Source organism: Rhinopithecus bieti, unplaced genomic scaffold (assembly GCF_001698545.2).
Source record: "Rhinopithecus bieti isolate Rb0 unplaced genomic scaffold, ASM169854v2 scaffold_3734, whole genome shotgun sequence".
In the NCBI taxonomy this organism is placed as follows: domain Eukaryota; kingdom Metazoa; phylum Chordata; class Mammalia; order Primates; family Cercopithecidae; genus Rhinopithecus; species Rhinopithecus bieti.
The window spans coordinates 1,231,942-1,248,612 of NW_016804423.1; the positions used below are offsets into that span (position 1 = coordinate 1,231,942).

At 35.4% G+C, this 16,671-nt stretch overlaps 1 protein-coding gene across 1 annotated transcript in view; it reads left to right on the forward strand.

The window, feature by feature from the left end:
• Nucleotides 1-1,883: 1,883 nt before the first annotated feature.
• Nucleotides 1,884-16,671, forward strand: part of TNFSF13B (TNF superfamily member 13b) — a 34,736-nt gene continuing 19,948 nt past the window's right edge. Inside the window, exons 1-3 of the mRNA XM_017868190.1 lie at nucleotides 1,884-2,489; nucleotides 2,595-2,679; nucleotides 13,272-13,328. Coding sequence (XP_017723679.1) covers nucleotides 2,151-2,489; nucleotides 2,595-2,679; nucleotides 13,272-13,328 — 481 coding nt within the window. The 5' untranslated portion in view covers nucleotides 1,884-2,150. The remainder of the gene's footprint in view (nucleotides 2,490-2,594; nucleotides 2,680-13,271; nucleotides 13,329-16,671) is intronic.

A 16,671-nucleotide genomic window follows, 5' to 3' on the forward strand; every position in this document is an offset into this window, starting at 1 on the left:
ACCATGCTTTTGATTTGCATTTCCCCAATCATTTAGTACAACCACCATGAAAAACAGTGTGGAGATTCCTTAAATCACTAAAAGTAAAACTACCGTTTGATCCAGCAGTGCCACTACTGGGTATCTACCCAGAAGAAAATAAGTCGTTATATGAAAAACATACTTGCACACACATATGTATGGCAGCACAATTCACAATTGCAAAAATGTAGAACCAGCCCAAGAGCCCGTCAATCAATGAGTGGATAAAGAAACTATGGTACATATATATGATGGAATACTACTCACGCAAAGGAATGAATTAATGGCGTTCACATCAGCCTGGATGGGATAGGAGACTATTATTCTAAGTGAAATAACTCAGGAATGGAAAACTAAACATTGTATGTTCTAACTCATAGTGGGAGCTAAATTGCAAGGATGCAAAGACATAAGAATGATATAATGGACTTTAGGGACTCAGGAGAAAGGGTGGGAGGGGTGTGAGGAATAAAAGACTAAAAATTGGGCTCAATGTCTATACTGCTTGGGTGATGGGTGCACCAAAATCTCACAAATCACCACTAAATAACTTAATCATGTAATCAAATACCACCTATTACCCCAAAACCTCTGGAAATTTTTTTTTTTTTAAATGAAAGCCTCCAAAATGTAATTTGTTTCCACATTCTTGTAAGCCTCATTACGTATCTCAGGGACAGTTAATACCATCATACCAATTCACAGGTGAGGAAATGGAATCACAGAGAGTTTAAGTACTGTGCCTAAGGAGAATGAGGGGTGAGGCAGGACTTGCAGTCTAGAAGCCTGGGTCTAGAGTTCTCCACTCTGCACTATGTTATTTCTGTAAATTTCTTACTGAAGACTGTATGGAAATGTAGAGTGAGACAGAACTAAAGCTCACCAGTCTTAGTCCATAGGGGAGTAGTGACTACCCAGGGCTTGCTAAGTGCTCAGTAATGTTTGTTGAAAGATGAATCAATATTTCAATGCTGGGGCAAAGAGTGAGAAACTGGGGAATGTCCAGGAACCAGCTATCAGGATAAGGCAGGACTAGAATTAATGCAACAGTCCTCACAGGTCCCCAAGTCAACAACAGAAAAATCAAAAGCTAAGGTGGCTCTTGTTTGATCAAGGACCTCTTGTACACCGACCTGTTAGGCTGCAGCACAGTCAACATGGGAGTTGTAGACAAGCTACTTGAGAGTGGTTAATGGTAGCAGTCAGGCATTTGGAGCTGGAGAGAAGGCTGATTCTCCTCAACTAGTATCAGACTGAGTAGGGACTTAAAGCTTCAGAAGTCTGAGCAGCAAAGCTGAGACCAGGCTCCTCGGGACAGGCCATTCATATGCATGATAGAGTTTCAATGATGAGTCTCAGAAGAAAACAGTTTATGCATGTTTTCCTTAAAAATATGTTCACTTATATTTAGGGAATCCTTCAGATAGCTAATCTAAATATGTCTGTAAAATTTAGTCTCATCCTTTTTATGACATTGTTAGTATAATAATATGAATATTTCCCAGTGGACTTCCTTCCACACTTCCTTAAAGGATTCTCCATTTTATTTCATGCTTGAAGACTGTTAATCAATCACTCTCTAGCTAAGAACAAGTCAATGCTAAAGCACTTAGCTTATGTGACCTTCACATTAATTATTTTTATGACAGCAGCAGGAACTTTCAGCTGCTTTTCCCCCTTCCTTATGAAGCCATGTGGCCCCAAGCAGACACAGTTCCCTTACTATGCTTATGGGTGGGCTTCTTAGACCAGTGCATATCTTAAAAGCTTTCCCTTGAAGGTGCCAATCCAAACTCCAGGTTTCCCCAGCAGATTTAAGGGGCTTTAAATCTACTTGAGCGTGAGTGTTGTGAGATGACTTTGAAATTCTTACAAAAACTGAAAGTGAAATGAGGAAGACAGATTGAGCAATCCAATTGGAGGGTAGATGCCAGCAAACCTACTGTACGGTAGGGGTCGAGATGCAGAAAGGCAGAAAGAAGAAAATTCAGGAGAACTCTCCTGAGGGGTGAGCCAAGCCCTGCCATGTAGTGCACACAGGACATCAACAAACACAGATAACAGGAAATGATCCATTCCCTGTGGTCACTTATTCTAAAGGCCCCAACCTTCAAAGTTCAAGTCGCGATATGGATGACTCCGCAGAAAGGGAGCAGTCACGCCTTACTTCTTGCCTTAAGAAAAGAGAAGAAATGAAACTGAAGGAGTGTGTTTCCATCCTCCCACGGAAGGAAAGCCCCTCTGTTCGATCCTCCAAAGACGGAAAGCTGCTGGCTGCAGCCTTGCTGCTGGCACTGCTGTCTTGCTGCCTCACGGTGGTGTCTTTCTACCAGGTGGCCGCCCTGCAAGGGGACCTGGCCAGCCTCCGGGCAGAGCTGCAGGGCCACCACGCGGAGAAGCTGCCAGCAAGAGCAAGAGCCCCCAAGGCCGGCCTGGAGGAAGCCCCAGCTGTCACCGCGGGACTGAAAGTGAGTTTGCAGCAGCTGCAAGCCTCAGGCAAGATCCTGCCTACACTGCTGCCTCTCCCTCGCCTCAGCTGTCTTTCCAATAATGTGGAATTTTTCTGTTCATAGATCTTTGAACCAGCAGCTCCAGGAGAAGGCAACTCCAGTCAGAGCAGCAGAAATAAGCGTGCTATTCAGGGTCCAGAAGAAACAGGTATGTTTTGGGCGCAGACACTTTTAGGAGTCAGGGATTAGAGAAAAACATCCAGTATGGGGGAGCTAGAGGTGAGTATCCCCTCTATGAACCTATTAAATAGAGACTAAAATTTGCCATCCAAAGCAGACGTTGCTTTAGAGCAAAGCCCCAGCACTGGCAAATGTAATAGGCTACATGGGTGTGCTTTTTCCTCCAATGAGCAAATGGTGTGAGTGGAAGCATTTCCCTGTGCATGTGTAAGTATTTATCTGTGCATTAAGCACAGAGGAGATAAAAGGGCCATATGTGTTTCCTCAAGTAGATAATGCCCTCCCATGTGAGAAGCATTATTCATCGCTCCAGAAAAATCAAAAAAAGCACTATGTGTTGGAATTAGACTTTGCTTATCTCAGTCATAGAAAGTTATAGACATCTATTTTCTGAATGTGCATTACATGTTGTGAAACCAGGTAAAGGGTGTAATGAAAGTCCCTGTATGTTGTGCTTCAATTTTGTTGATTTGTTAAAAAGGTTATTTTACACACACATACGCGCGCACACACACACACACACGCAGATTGTAAAGCTTTTCTTTAAGGTATGCTTTTCCAGCAGATCCAAGCATTTATCATCTTCTTATCATCATCCTTTAGTGATTTCTGACTTTCTTCATGTTCTGCTCATTCCCCAGAACTTTACAGAGTTGGTAGGGCCTACCAAAATGATCAGCTCTAGTTCTTTCATTTGAAGGTGAAAAAAAGAGTCTTTGTATTACATTTATTAAATTATGATGTAACAACTTCTTGATATTATTGTCTTTCTATTAAATATATTGAAAGAATATTTTTGAACACCTGGAACGTGTCGTACAGCTATAGACCAGAATAGGCATTTTCGAACATACTGTTTTGTTTAACCTTCACAGTGACTCTATGAAGTCCACAGAATACTTGCAATAATTTATGTGTATTTTCACTTCTGGAGAGAATTACATAAGAAACGTAGTGAGAGATAGACCAGGGACCCTTCCATCTCTCTCTCTCTCTCACACACACACACACACACACACACACACATGTGAGGTACCCTGACTATAAATTTATTTTTTGACTATATGCTTCATAAAAAAATTATTTCTTATTTTATAAAACCGTAATTTTTGGTATCTGGTTATTATATCTTTGTACCAGTGATCAGGAATAACTGGGCTTAAACTAGGAAACATGCACATTTTATTATTTTAACACATCAATTATTTTATTGTTTGCACTTTATAATCTATATTTCTGACATAATTGAAAATATGCGAAATATATACTATGGCATTTTTTGTTTTGACTTATACAATAAGGATTTTCCTATTTCTAAGTATTTTCATATATCTGTATAAATTTATCTAACAATTGTTTTAGTTATTTCTATTCTCTTTGTTATAATAAAACGTGCAAAAGTTTTGTACAGAATTCTTTTATTTCTGTGAAATTATATATTCAATATAAAATCCATATAGTGAAATATACGAGCTAGGGAGAAGAAACATCTTCATCACCCTTGTTTCCAACTGCCATATTGTTTTCAAAATGAGTTACACATGCAATCAAAAATGTAGTGTACCGGTTCTCCACATTCTTGCTAGCATGTTATTTTTAAAATGTATTTTGACTAGTTTAGTAGTTGTAAAACAATATCTCACATTTATTTTGATGTGTTGCTTGTTTACTAATATGAATAAACTTTCTGCATATTTTGATTATTTATAGTTTTATCTTTTGCAAATTTTTATTTATAACTGTCTCCAGTTGTCTGTCCCATGTTTTTATAATTTTGGATAAGCTCTTCCTAATTAGACATATTGATTATTGATCAAAATTTTGATGTAAATATTTTAACGGTTTTGCTGCTGTTTTTACTTGAACATTTTGCATTTCTTTATAGTAAAGCGATAATCTTTAAACAATTTTCCCTAATATTAAAGCTAAAAATACATTTGTTCATGATTTGTTAAGTAGTTGACTCCCCGCCACTTTGACTTTTTGATAGTTGAGTGTTTTGTTTTAACTCATTAGTCCTTCTGTTGTTTATTTTGATGAATCATCTCACATTGGCTTTAACTTCCTCCTCTCTCTTTCTTCCTTCCAAACTGCTATCGCAACCAAATGTATTAAATAGTTCTTTGTAACTCCTTGGTGTTGAAAAACTTACTTGTGTTTCATTCAGTTCCTCATAAGAGTTGAATCTATGTGAGACTCTTTTTTCATTGATTATTCTATTTATATGCTTTAAATAATCTTTTTAAGGTCATTTGTATTATAAGCGGCTTCAATAACTAGTAGGGTCAGGATTCTTCCATCTCTTTAACCTTCACTGCTAGTATCCCCCTGTTTCTAAATACTAGTTTTAAAAATAAACTTTAACTTTACAATGTTAAAAAAGGTGTAGACTCATTTCAGCAGATTGAAGAAGGAAAAGAATAATAGAGTAGGAAAGAAATGTCTTCTTGGGTCACATTGTCCCAAAATTCTCCTATTAATACTTTCATGTATTTGTGTTTTAATGGTATCCAGGAATAGCATACTGATGAGAATCTCTCACCAAATGATTTGCAATTTGTAGATTCAAACAAAGTGAAAAAACATGTACCCAGTTTTCCACAGCCCAGAAGTAGTTACTATAATTTTTTCATGGTTTGTCCTAGACTTTTTAATAAACCTTGATACAGTGTGCATATAGGTATATATTGCACACAGTTGAGACTTGAACAGCACAAGTTTTAACAGCATGGGTACACTTACAGGTGGATTTTTTTTTTTCAATAAACCTATTGGAAAATTGTTTGTAGATTTGCGATAATTTGAAAAAACTCATGGAAGAACTGTGTATCCTTGAAATGTTGAAAATATCAAGATTAATTAGCCATGTCATGAATGCATAAAATATATGTAGATACTAGTCTATTTTCTTATTACTATCATAAAATATACACAAAAGTTAAAAATTCTCAAAACATATGCATACAAACAGACTGTACATGGCGCCATTTGTAGTCTAGAGAAATGGAAACAAACATAAACATGCAGTATTAAGTCATAACTGCATAAAATTAACTGTGGTACATATTGTACTACTGTAATAATTTCATAATCACCTCCTGTTGCTACTGCAGTGAGCTCAAGTGCTGTATCTGGTTAAAACACCATGTGATGCTCATCATCTCTGCATGAGCCAGTTGTATCTCCAATAAATTGGGAATTGCAGTAAGAATGATTTCTCATGATTTGTGTGTATTTTTCGTCTTGCTTAATGCAATATCATAAACCTTGAATAACACCATGAGACCTATGGAAAGTGCAACTAATGATGCTGGAAATGCTCCCAAGAAGCAAAGAAGAGTCATGACATTATAGCTGACCCTTGAACAACACAGGTTTGAACTGCGAGGGTCCACTTATATGTGGATTTTCTTCCACTGTCCACCCTTGAGACAGCAAGACCACCCCCTCCTTTCCCTCCTCCCCCTTAGCTCACTCAGTGTGAAGAATGAACTCTCTAATGATCCACTTCCACTTAATGAATGGTAAATGCATTTTCTCTTCCTTATGATTGTTTAAGTAACATTTTCTTTTCTCTAGCTTACTTTATTGTAAGAATACACTACATAATACGTACAATTTATGAAATACATATTGATTGAGTTTTGTTATCAGAAAGGCTTCTGGTCAACAGTGGGCTGTTCATAGTTAAGATTTTGGGAGTCAAAAGTTAAGCACAAATTTTGACTGCATGGGATCAGTGACCCTAATTCCTGTGTTGTTCAAGGATCAACTGTATTTGTTCATATACTTTATTGTAAGAATACACTACATAATACGTACAATTTATGAAATACATATTGATTGAGTTTTTGTTATCAGAAAGGCTTCTGGTCAACAGTGGGCTGTTCATAGTTAAGATTTTGGGAGTCAAAAGTTAAGCACAAATTTTTGACTGCATGGGATCAGTGACCCTAATTCCTGTGTTGTTCAAGGATCAACTGTATTTGTTCATATATATATATATATTTATACAAATATATATACATAAATATATATACAAATATATACAAATATATATTTATACAAACATATACATAAATATATATTTATACAAATATATATACATAAATATATATATTTATACAAATATATACATAAATATATATTCATGCATATATACACAAATATGTGTGTGTGTGTGTATATATAGTGTGTGTGTGTGATGTGTATATACTCAAATAGGACATAGTATGCACACTCATAACATTCATAAATCCAAGGTGGAAGGTTTGAAGATAAGAATCTTAATGACAGGTGATGTCTACTATTCCTTGTTAATAAAATTATGAAATTCATTTGAATGTTGCTCTAGATACTATTCTTTGGTGGAGGGAAAATTTATTTTGTTTAGCATACTCCAAAATTAATGTTTATATTCCCAAAAAAGTTGTCTGTAACACAAGGACTTTTTTTAGTAGAAATTTTTTGGCATTGAGAAAATTCTATGTAGCTTTCTTTGATTTTTGTTTTCATTCAAGTTCTGATTTATTTTCAATAGGACTCAAAACCGTAAGTTGTCCTTTTTACTTTTAAAGTGTTTATTTATGTTCATGTTTATTAATTGTCTACATGTTTTACAACCAAGTATTTTTATTGGAACTTCACACAAACTGTAGATGATGGGAGGGGAATTACCATCAGCCAACATGTCCCAGTGATACTCTCTTCCAGGCATCCCATGGGTAAACAGTGGTTTTACTTAATTTCTTAATTTTAGAATTTAGTACTTTGGCTTTAGTTTTGTTTTTCTTAATTACTTTGTGTTTCAAACTAAAATCTCATTAAGCTTAATGTATTTCATAATACCATTTTTGATTGTAGTATAATAAACAGAAATGTGGGGAAATCCAGGATTTAAAATTGCCAAATAGCTCACATTAGCCAAAAATTCACTTTTAAGCCCATAACTGTGTTTGGAGATATTCCCAATTTAAAAATTAACTAAAACAATATGGCTTTGAAAATATTGCATAATAAAATTTATTTACAAATGGAATCATGAAGATCCACATTTTGAACATCACTTAACTATAATTTTATTAATTTTAAGAGCCTAAAGATAAACGTCTTTAGAGTCTGTCAAGAAAGTGAATTCTTTCAAATGGGTTATCACTGACCTAAAAGGTTCATTGTTAAAATTAGGTAACCTTTGTATTTTCTTTCCTGTTAATTAATAACTATTAGAAATTTATGTGTTTTAGGTTACAGAAAGACAAAATTATTTTATTGATAATGTTTATTATAATTATCTCAATTATAATAATAAAATAATGGTAAAATATGAACAATTCAATGTAATGTAAAGCAAGAATAGAAAAAATTGTCCATATTTTCCTTCCAAATAATTATTGTGAGATTTTGGTCAATCTACTTTAAGTTATATTTTCTTCATTTTTAAGTGAGCTTGGGATTGTGTAAGAATTACACACAACTTGCAAAGAATAGAGAGTGTTGGCATGTACCCCATCCAGCTTCCCTAATCCTAACATCTTATATGACTGTGGTATTTCATTACAAAAAGGAAACCAACATTGAGACTTAATGATTAGCTAAATTCTAGACTTAATTTGAATTTCACGAGTTTTTCCACTAATGATTTTGTGTTTTAGGATCCATCAGGATATCACACTGTATTTAACATTTTTTAAATTAAAATTTTGAATGTAGCATGTATAAACAAACACCTAATATTATAACTTAAGTTTTCTATAGGATAAAGCTTTCTAGTTGCTAAAAGTAAAGATATCAACACTATTTTTGAGTCTTCTTTTTTGAAATCCGAAGTCCAACTCCTGTGCAAGGAAAGATGAGATGTCTGACCAGTCTGTAATGTCCAGTCTTTGCCCGGTTGGCATTTCTGGCTTAGCTGTGAGTTCCAGGCTGTAACATGAGTGTTGGAAGCATGCAATGTAGAACTAGACCATCCAGCCCTTATCAAAATTAGTCTGACTTGAGCCTCTTACCCAGCAAGGGTGTGTTCCTTCATGGAACAGAACCAGCTGCTTTCCCTGAGAGTTATTTTTTCTTTTCCCCTGCTTCAATGGTGAGACTTTTTTTCAGTGTTGCAAGAACTGTCTTCTGCTCAATTTCTGGAAAAGTATTTAAAATTGAAAACACTGACCTTCCAACCAAATCTTTGACCTGTTCTTGTTAAGCTTGAGATTTTGGGAAATGGAAGAGCTAGGAAACAAATCATTCCACACAGCCAAATGTGATATTATGTCTCTTTTACACGATCTTACATTATCGTGAGTTGAAGAGAAACAGAAAAATGATAGTACATATAGTTAATTAGCAAATTAAAATACCAAAAAATGGTAAATATGTTGAAAACGTTGAATGGTTAGGGCCAGGTAATGGGTATCAGGAATGTGAAGGGTGAGGAAGGGAAAGAAGTGTGGCTCCATTTTGAATGGAGAGGCCGGGTTGATTAAGCCTTTCTATCTCTTCTTGAAAGCTCAATAATTCTTTATACTTTTGACTTATTTTTCTTTAACATTGCAGACATGGGTAGGTGATTTTTTAAATAAATTCAAAATGTTTATGCCTGTGTTGTTTTTATCAATACTTCCATATGAATGGAAAATGTTAGTTTTAATGCTTATTCTTTTTATAGATCAACTCCTACTTAAAAGAACTGCATTGAGCAGCTGCATTTTTGTCGTGGCGATGTATTTTTTTAAAAGACACTAACATTTCTGAAGAGTTAGAGAAAGAGAAGGTTTCTCTTCGAATAGATTTGTCACCCACTGTTTCTGCAAATATCTGAGGTAGGCACTCCATAATATACAGAGAAGAGGAGAGCGACGTAACAATTATTAGGCGTGTTTCAGGTGCAAACACTGTGTTGGGCTCTGGGAATGTATATCATTTACCTTCTGAACAACTCTGTTAGCTGGGCATTATTGTTTTCGTTTTAGATGAGAAAACTGCAACCCAGAAAATCAATTGCCTCTCTCAGCAAGCTAATTATTTAATAGTTGGAGAAGTTAAGCCAAACTGATGCAAAATTTAAAAGAACAATAAAATAGATAAGTTACTTACGATTCATAAAACACATCTAAATTACGACTTCAGTCTATTTTCGCGACAGTATGAAATGGATATTGCTATTCCCGTTGTTACAGGACCCAAAACTCACCCAAAGTTCATCTTTGAGTCGGGGGTTTCTGTACTATAATCCCCTCTGTGGTTACCAGAGAAATGTTACAGAAAAGGAGTCCCGATCCAGACCCCCAGCGAGGGTTCCTGGATCTCATGCAAGAAAGAATTCAGGGCAAATCCACAGAGTGAAAGCAAGTTCGTTAGGAAAGGAAAGGACTAAAAGAATGCCTACTCCATAGAGCAGCCCTGAGGGCTGCTAGTTGCCCATTTTTATGGCTATTTCTTGATGATATGCTAAACAAGGGGTGGATTATTCATGCCTCCCCTTTTTAGACCATATAGGGTAACTTCCTGACGTTGCCATGGCATCTGTAAACGATCATGACGCTGGTGGGAGTGTGGCAGTGAGAACCACCAGAGGTCACTCCTCGCCATCTTGGTTTTGGTGGGTTTTGACTGGCTTCTTCACTGCAATCTGTGTTGTCAGCAACGTCTTTATGACCTCCTGTCTTATCCTGTGACTTAGAATGCCTTAACTATCTGGCAATGCAGCCCACTAGGTCTCAGTTATTTTACCCAGCTCCTATTCAAGATGGAGTTGCTCTGGTTCACATGTCTCTGACATCGTTATACAGATTTAAAATGCTTCAAAATTAAGTGTCAAACTCATAACAACTAATTGATTGGAGAGGTAAGATTTGAATTCATTATCTATTGACTATAAATTCTGATTTTTTTCAATAATAATAGCTGTACATGCTTAATTTTCAAGTGTGACACCAGATTTGAGAAAAAGTATTGGGTCTGACAAGTTCCAGGGTATTACGATTATTGCCAGTGACAGAGACATCAAGTTGAGGAATCAGAGAATGCTGTTAGTGGTAGAGATCACAGACTGTGTCTCCATAGGCTCAGAAAGGTTTTAATGTATATTATTGCCTTGCTTAGTTAAAAGAAAAAAAAAAACAAACATAAAAAATCTATTCTTAACCTCTTGTGTAATTCCTTTCAATTGTAGTAGAGGGAGAGACGTGTGAAAGGCATTTGAGAACCAAACAATAATCAATTACTATGACAATTGTTATCAAATTGTGTTTCTTATGTTAGACTATGCATTTTCAAAACTCTTGTGGTTAGATATCTATGCTACTGGAAGACATTAAAAATAATATTGCTTTTTTTGCTCCTCTCTTTGTGAGACAAATCTTTAGCTGAGTGCTAATTTCCAGCCTAAGACCAGATCTATGTTGAATGAGAAAGAAAGTCTTAAAAGACTGAATAGGAGATAAGTTGATAATAGCTGAAATAGTTGAAATTTGATAATAGCCATCAAATTTCCTAAAGTGAGTTGTCTTGGGAAAGCCAAGTAACTTTCTCTGGAACAAGGACAATTGTTCATTCTGCATACATTCTGCAACCCTAGGCAATTTTATCATTGTGCAAACATCAGAGCATACTTACACAACTTCAGTGGCTGTAATTTACACCTCATTATTGAAACGTCAATTTTATATCTTATTTTCTTTTCTGAGGAACAGTTCTTGAAATAAACTTTTCTCTTTAAAGCACATTTTCTGCTAAATGTTAGATTTCTGCTACTACATGAGAGAATAGAACACTGTTTTTCAACGTGTAGGTTGTGGCCAAGTTTTAATTGGGCTGTGGAGACTAAAATGGAGACATTTTCGTAGTGTCAAGGCATTACTTATTAGGTAAACTTCTCTCTGACTACACAGAGTATCTAAATCTGCTTTAGTTCATTCAAGGCTGTTATAACAAAATACCATAGACTGGGTGGCTTATAAACAGTAGAGATTTATTTCTCCCAGTTCAGGGGGCCGGAAGTCCAAGACCAAGATGGCTGAAGATTTTGGTATCTGATGAGGACTTGCTTCCTGGGCTTGTAGATGATGCATCCTCACTGGGTTCTCACGTGAGGAAAAAGGGCAAGCTGGCTCTCTGGGATCTCTTTTATAAGGATACTAATTCCATTCATGAGTGCTCTGCCCTCAAGGCATAGTCACCTCCCCAAAGCTTTACTTCCTAATACCATCACCTCAGCAGTTAGATTTCAACATAGGAATTTGGGAGCAACACAGACATTCAGACCACAGCCGTCTCCTACTGAAGCTTTTGGGAAACAGGGAAAGGATGACTTGAAATAGGAAGTCACGGCTGGACGCAGTGGCTCACGCCTGTAATCCTAGCACTTTGGGAGGCCGAGGCGGGCGAATCACCAGGTCAGGAGATGGAGACCATCCTGGCTAACACGGTGAAACCCTGTCTCCACTAAAAATACAAAAAAACTAGCCGGGTGTGGTGGCGGGCGCCTGTAGTCCCAGCTACTCGGGAGGCTGTATGCATTGAGAATCATCTTCATAAAGTATTATTTTAACTCTGAGTAAAATATTTGCTAGATAAAAAACTAAACTAATATTTTCTTAATCTAAAACATGCAAGCTTAGATTTGTGTTTCATATTTTTCACAGATGTTTACTGCTTTATTGTATCTTCCCTATACCTTCCAGCAGGTGTCCTTAATTTGCTTTTGCCTAAAGGCATTTCTCCTTATTTAACGCAATGTTAGTTTCTTAAATATTGACTGAAATATTCAATATGTAATATATGATGATAATTGGTGTTTTCAGGAAGCTTTACTGATTATATGCAGTCTCATGGAAGTCTTCCATTTTATTTGTAAAAGATGTTCTATCTCTCTTTCTCTCTTTGGTCCAATATATTTTACCAAAAGCTTGACTTTGGATCCAGAGTGAAACAGGTGGGGTTTAAATTCTGTTCCCATCACTTTCGGTCTCTGAGTTCCTGAACAAGCTGTTTACACTTTCCAAGCCTTAGTTTCCAATCTCTAATTTTCAGGATTCCTGTGAGGATAAATGGAAGTGATATATACTAAGTCTTGGTACACTGTCTGCACTTAAATCTGTTCCATAAATATTAGCATTTTTTTAACTTTCAGAAGTGTCAGAAATAGTATTTTCTGTGGTAATAAGTCATGATTTCATGTTAGATTTTTTAAAGCAAAAGACTGTTTAGAATGATCTTATAAGGTTAACTGTTTCATGTATTTGGTAGATGTGCTAAACAAATGATTAAACTTGCTTTCTCTTCAGCCACTTTTCAAAGCAAATTAGGTTAAACTGTACAGGTGATATACTTATATTTTAACAGCACAGAAAGCTTTTCTGAAATGTCATGAATTTCATAGATATATGATATATATAAATCAATGGGCAAATATCATAAAGTAACTTTAAGAATAATGTTATGCAATCAATGTAAAAAGTGCAATTGATTTAGTGTTTCTAGAAGAATGGGTTTGTAGCTTTGTGTTCTCAGTTCATTTCTTTATTATTTCTACTCAAGTAACTAAAATGATAAATTTTTGCTTTTTAGTCATTCAAGACTGCTTGCAACTGATTGCAGACAGTGAAACACCAACTATACAAAAAGGTAACGAAATATCCCCAGTACTTGTTCTACTTAGAATTCAGTCCACTCCAAATATTTGTGAGTTTCAAGTCTAAAGACTATATTTGAATTGCATCTAAAGTCAATCATCCATCTCAAAACTTCTTATAACCAAAGAAAAAATAATAAACTTACATTTATTCAAAATGACTTGGGAATAAATAATAATTAAGGCTTAAGTAATGATCTAATAAGGAGAATGACCTTAGAGGCACTAATACTTAGAAATGTTAAATAATTAACATTACAATAAAATAAAAATCAATACTAAATCAAATTTAATTTTTATTATTTAGACAGCATTTTGTCTTTTAGAATGAATCAAGACCATCTTCACAAACATGAATTCTCCTGTTATATTCAATTGTAAAATCATAGAAAGAGGAAAATAAAACTGAACAGATTATTGAAAACTGTATTTTAAAATAAATTTCCAATGTCAAATTATTGCTTGATAATTTACCATTTTCTCACAGAGGTAGAATGTTTTACATTTTCAGTTATTTGAAGCTTTTTTTAGTTTTAATTTTAGACAAATAAGTGTTTTCTGTAATAATGGCCTGAATCCAGGTTCACAAAGAAACAACTTTTAATGTCATTTCCCAATATGTATCACCCAGAATATTAATCCAGAGAAATGGTCCTTGAAATAAGAGTTTCAGTGTCAAATAAATTTGGAAACATATCATCTTATATATTTTTCTTTGAGTCCCAAGGCACATTAGCAAGTTATTGAATCTAAGTAGTCCTACTTTAATAAAAAATATTTGTTTGACTTTGTTTCATCCAGTTTTCACAAATTTTTGTGACTATGCCACTTTATCATGTATCGACCTGTCTCCAAAAGCAAATGGAAATTGCTGCTCTATAGTAGTGTTTGTTTATGTAAGATAACTAATAAACAAAAATGTTCTAAAAAAGAACCATTCGTTCACTCACACATTCATTGATTCATTTATTTTAATTTATTGATTAAGAACATACAATATTCTAATTACTGTATGTTCACTGGGGGTATCAGTGATTAAAATATGTACAAATGCTCCTCGGCTTACGATGGAGTTATGTCCTGATAAACCCACCCTAAGCTGAAAATAACGTACACTGAAAAAAGCAGTTAGGACATCTAACTTACCAAATATCATAGTTTAGTCTAGCCTATCATAAACATGCCCAGAACACTTACATTAGCCTGCAATTGGACAAAATCATCTAACACGAAGCCCATTTTATAGGAAAGTATTGAGTAGCTCATATTATGTTTTGAATACCGGACTGAAGTATGATTTCTCCTGAATGTATGTGGCTTTCATACCTTCGTAAAGTTGAAAAGTCTAAGCCAAACCATCGCAAGTCCATATGTGTGGTTTTCTACTTTGAAAGAGCTTACCTCTTGATGAGGAGAAAACAAACAAAAGACCCAACAGCCCACAAATGAACAAGTGAAACACAGATGAGATGAAATGCTGTGGAGGGCAACAAAGCAGGCGGGGGCAGGAGGAAGTTTTGTGTTGTGAACCACCTACGAGTTCAGGAGTATCTGGAGGTTAAGCTAGGCAATGAGGAATGGGCAAAACAAAACAAGCACAGATAATGAATGTGAGTTGGCAGTGATAATGATTCCCAGGCATGCTCTTTTCATCTGTGTTTTTTTCTGTGCGACTTTAATTGTCCTAGATACAACACAAGTACTAAACTACTTGTAAATCTATTATTTATTGCTCAACATTTTCCCAAATCATGTTTGCAACTTGTAATAAGCAGCACACTGTTTCCTAAGAAGGAAAAGAAAGCCAGGAGATCTTAAGGGCCAAAGTTACAGTTTTAAAAAGTTCCTTGGAAAAGGTTTACTTTACACATTTTCCCCTACCCCCCAAAATGCTATAAATTGCACCAAATGTTGCAGCTGCTATACTCTAATGTGCTTGTGAATTGGACAGTATGCTGTGGTCTTCCTGGAGTGGTGGCCGCTTCCCACAGATCCAGGGGTGCTGAACTGGGATGCTTACCTGGGATGTTTGCCTGGGATGCTTACCTGGGATGCTTGCCTGGGATGCTTGCCTGGGATGCTTGCCTGGGATGCTTGCTTGCAGTGCTCCACCCTTTAGGATGAAGAGGTTGCCCTTGTGATGTCAGCAAACCCTTGACCAGTATACAAATGTTAGTGTGCATGGACATTTAGCAGGGAGATAGAGGCAGGTTGCATTTTGCTAAAAAAGGTTGTACTCAATGAAGCATTTTACTTGCACAGTAAAATAAGAAGTCTTCTGGGAAAAGATAATAATATATTATTAATATTATTAGCATATAATATATAATTATATATGATATAATATATAATGTATTATAATAATTATATATAATAATATTAATATATTATTATCTTCCGGGGAAACAATATATTATTATTAGCATATTATATATTATAATATTATTAGCATATTCTATATATTATCCTATTGTATTATACATAACATCAGGTCGTGAGATGAAATCATGTTATGTATTCCGGGGATATGGAGGTTCAAAGGAGCAGGGCTACGTCCATCTGATATTTTGAGTTCCTATGCTTGCTCTCCCCCATACTTTTGGCCAGACAGTGAGGGCAGAGGTAAACTTCACAAAACAGAAGAAGACAAGAGGGGTTTATCAGAATGTAGTCTCATGTCTTTTCTGTTCGTTTTTTTGAATTTTAGTCTAAATTTTGAATAGGTAATGCATTCACATGTTGCAAAAAATAAAAAAGCACAAAGAATGTGGATTGCTCTTTTTCCCATCTGTTCATGCCCACGCTCACCTCACTTTTAGTTTCCTATGTAGACTTCAGACTCTCTCTCTGTTAACACAAACAAATGCAAATGTAGTTCTGCTTTCCTCCTTTCTTATAGTAAACACTTAAAAACCATATTTGCAATACATATGATTTGAAAATGAGATTATAACCTGCATTCTTTACTTAACAATGTATATTGCAGAGATTTTGTTGCCTGTGTACAGAGTTGCTCACATTAAAAAAAATGATAGTATTCCATTGTATGAATTTAATGTATTTAATCATTCTCCTACCAATAGACTTCTTGGTGTCCATCTTTTGCAATGCAGGTGCTGCAAAAAATAATTGTGTGCATCCGTAACTTCTCATATGTCAGCCTCTGTGTGGGACAGACTTTGAATTTTGACAGTTATTGCTAAGTGGTCCTATAGGGATTATAAAATGTGATGCTATGACTGGCAGTAAAAGAACATCAGGTGAAAAATAGCATCTCTTAGCTTTCTTTAAGCCATTATTTTATATGTTTTAAGAACCATTTGTATTTCTGTCTTT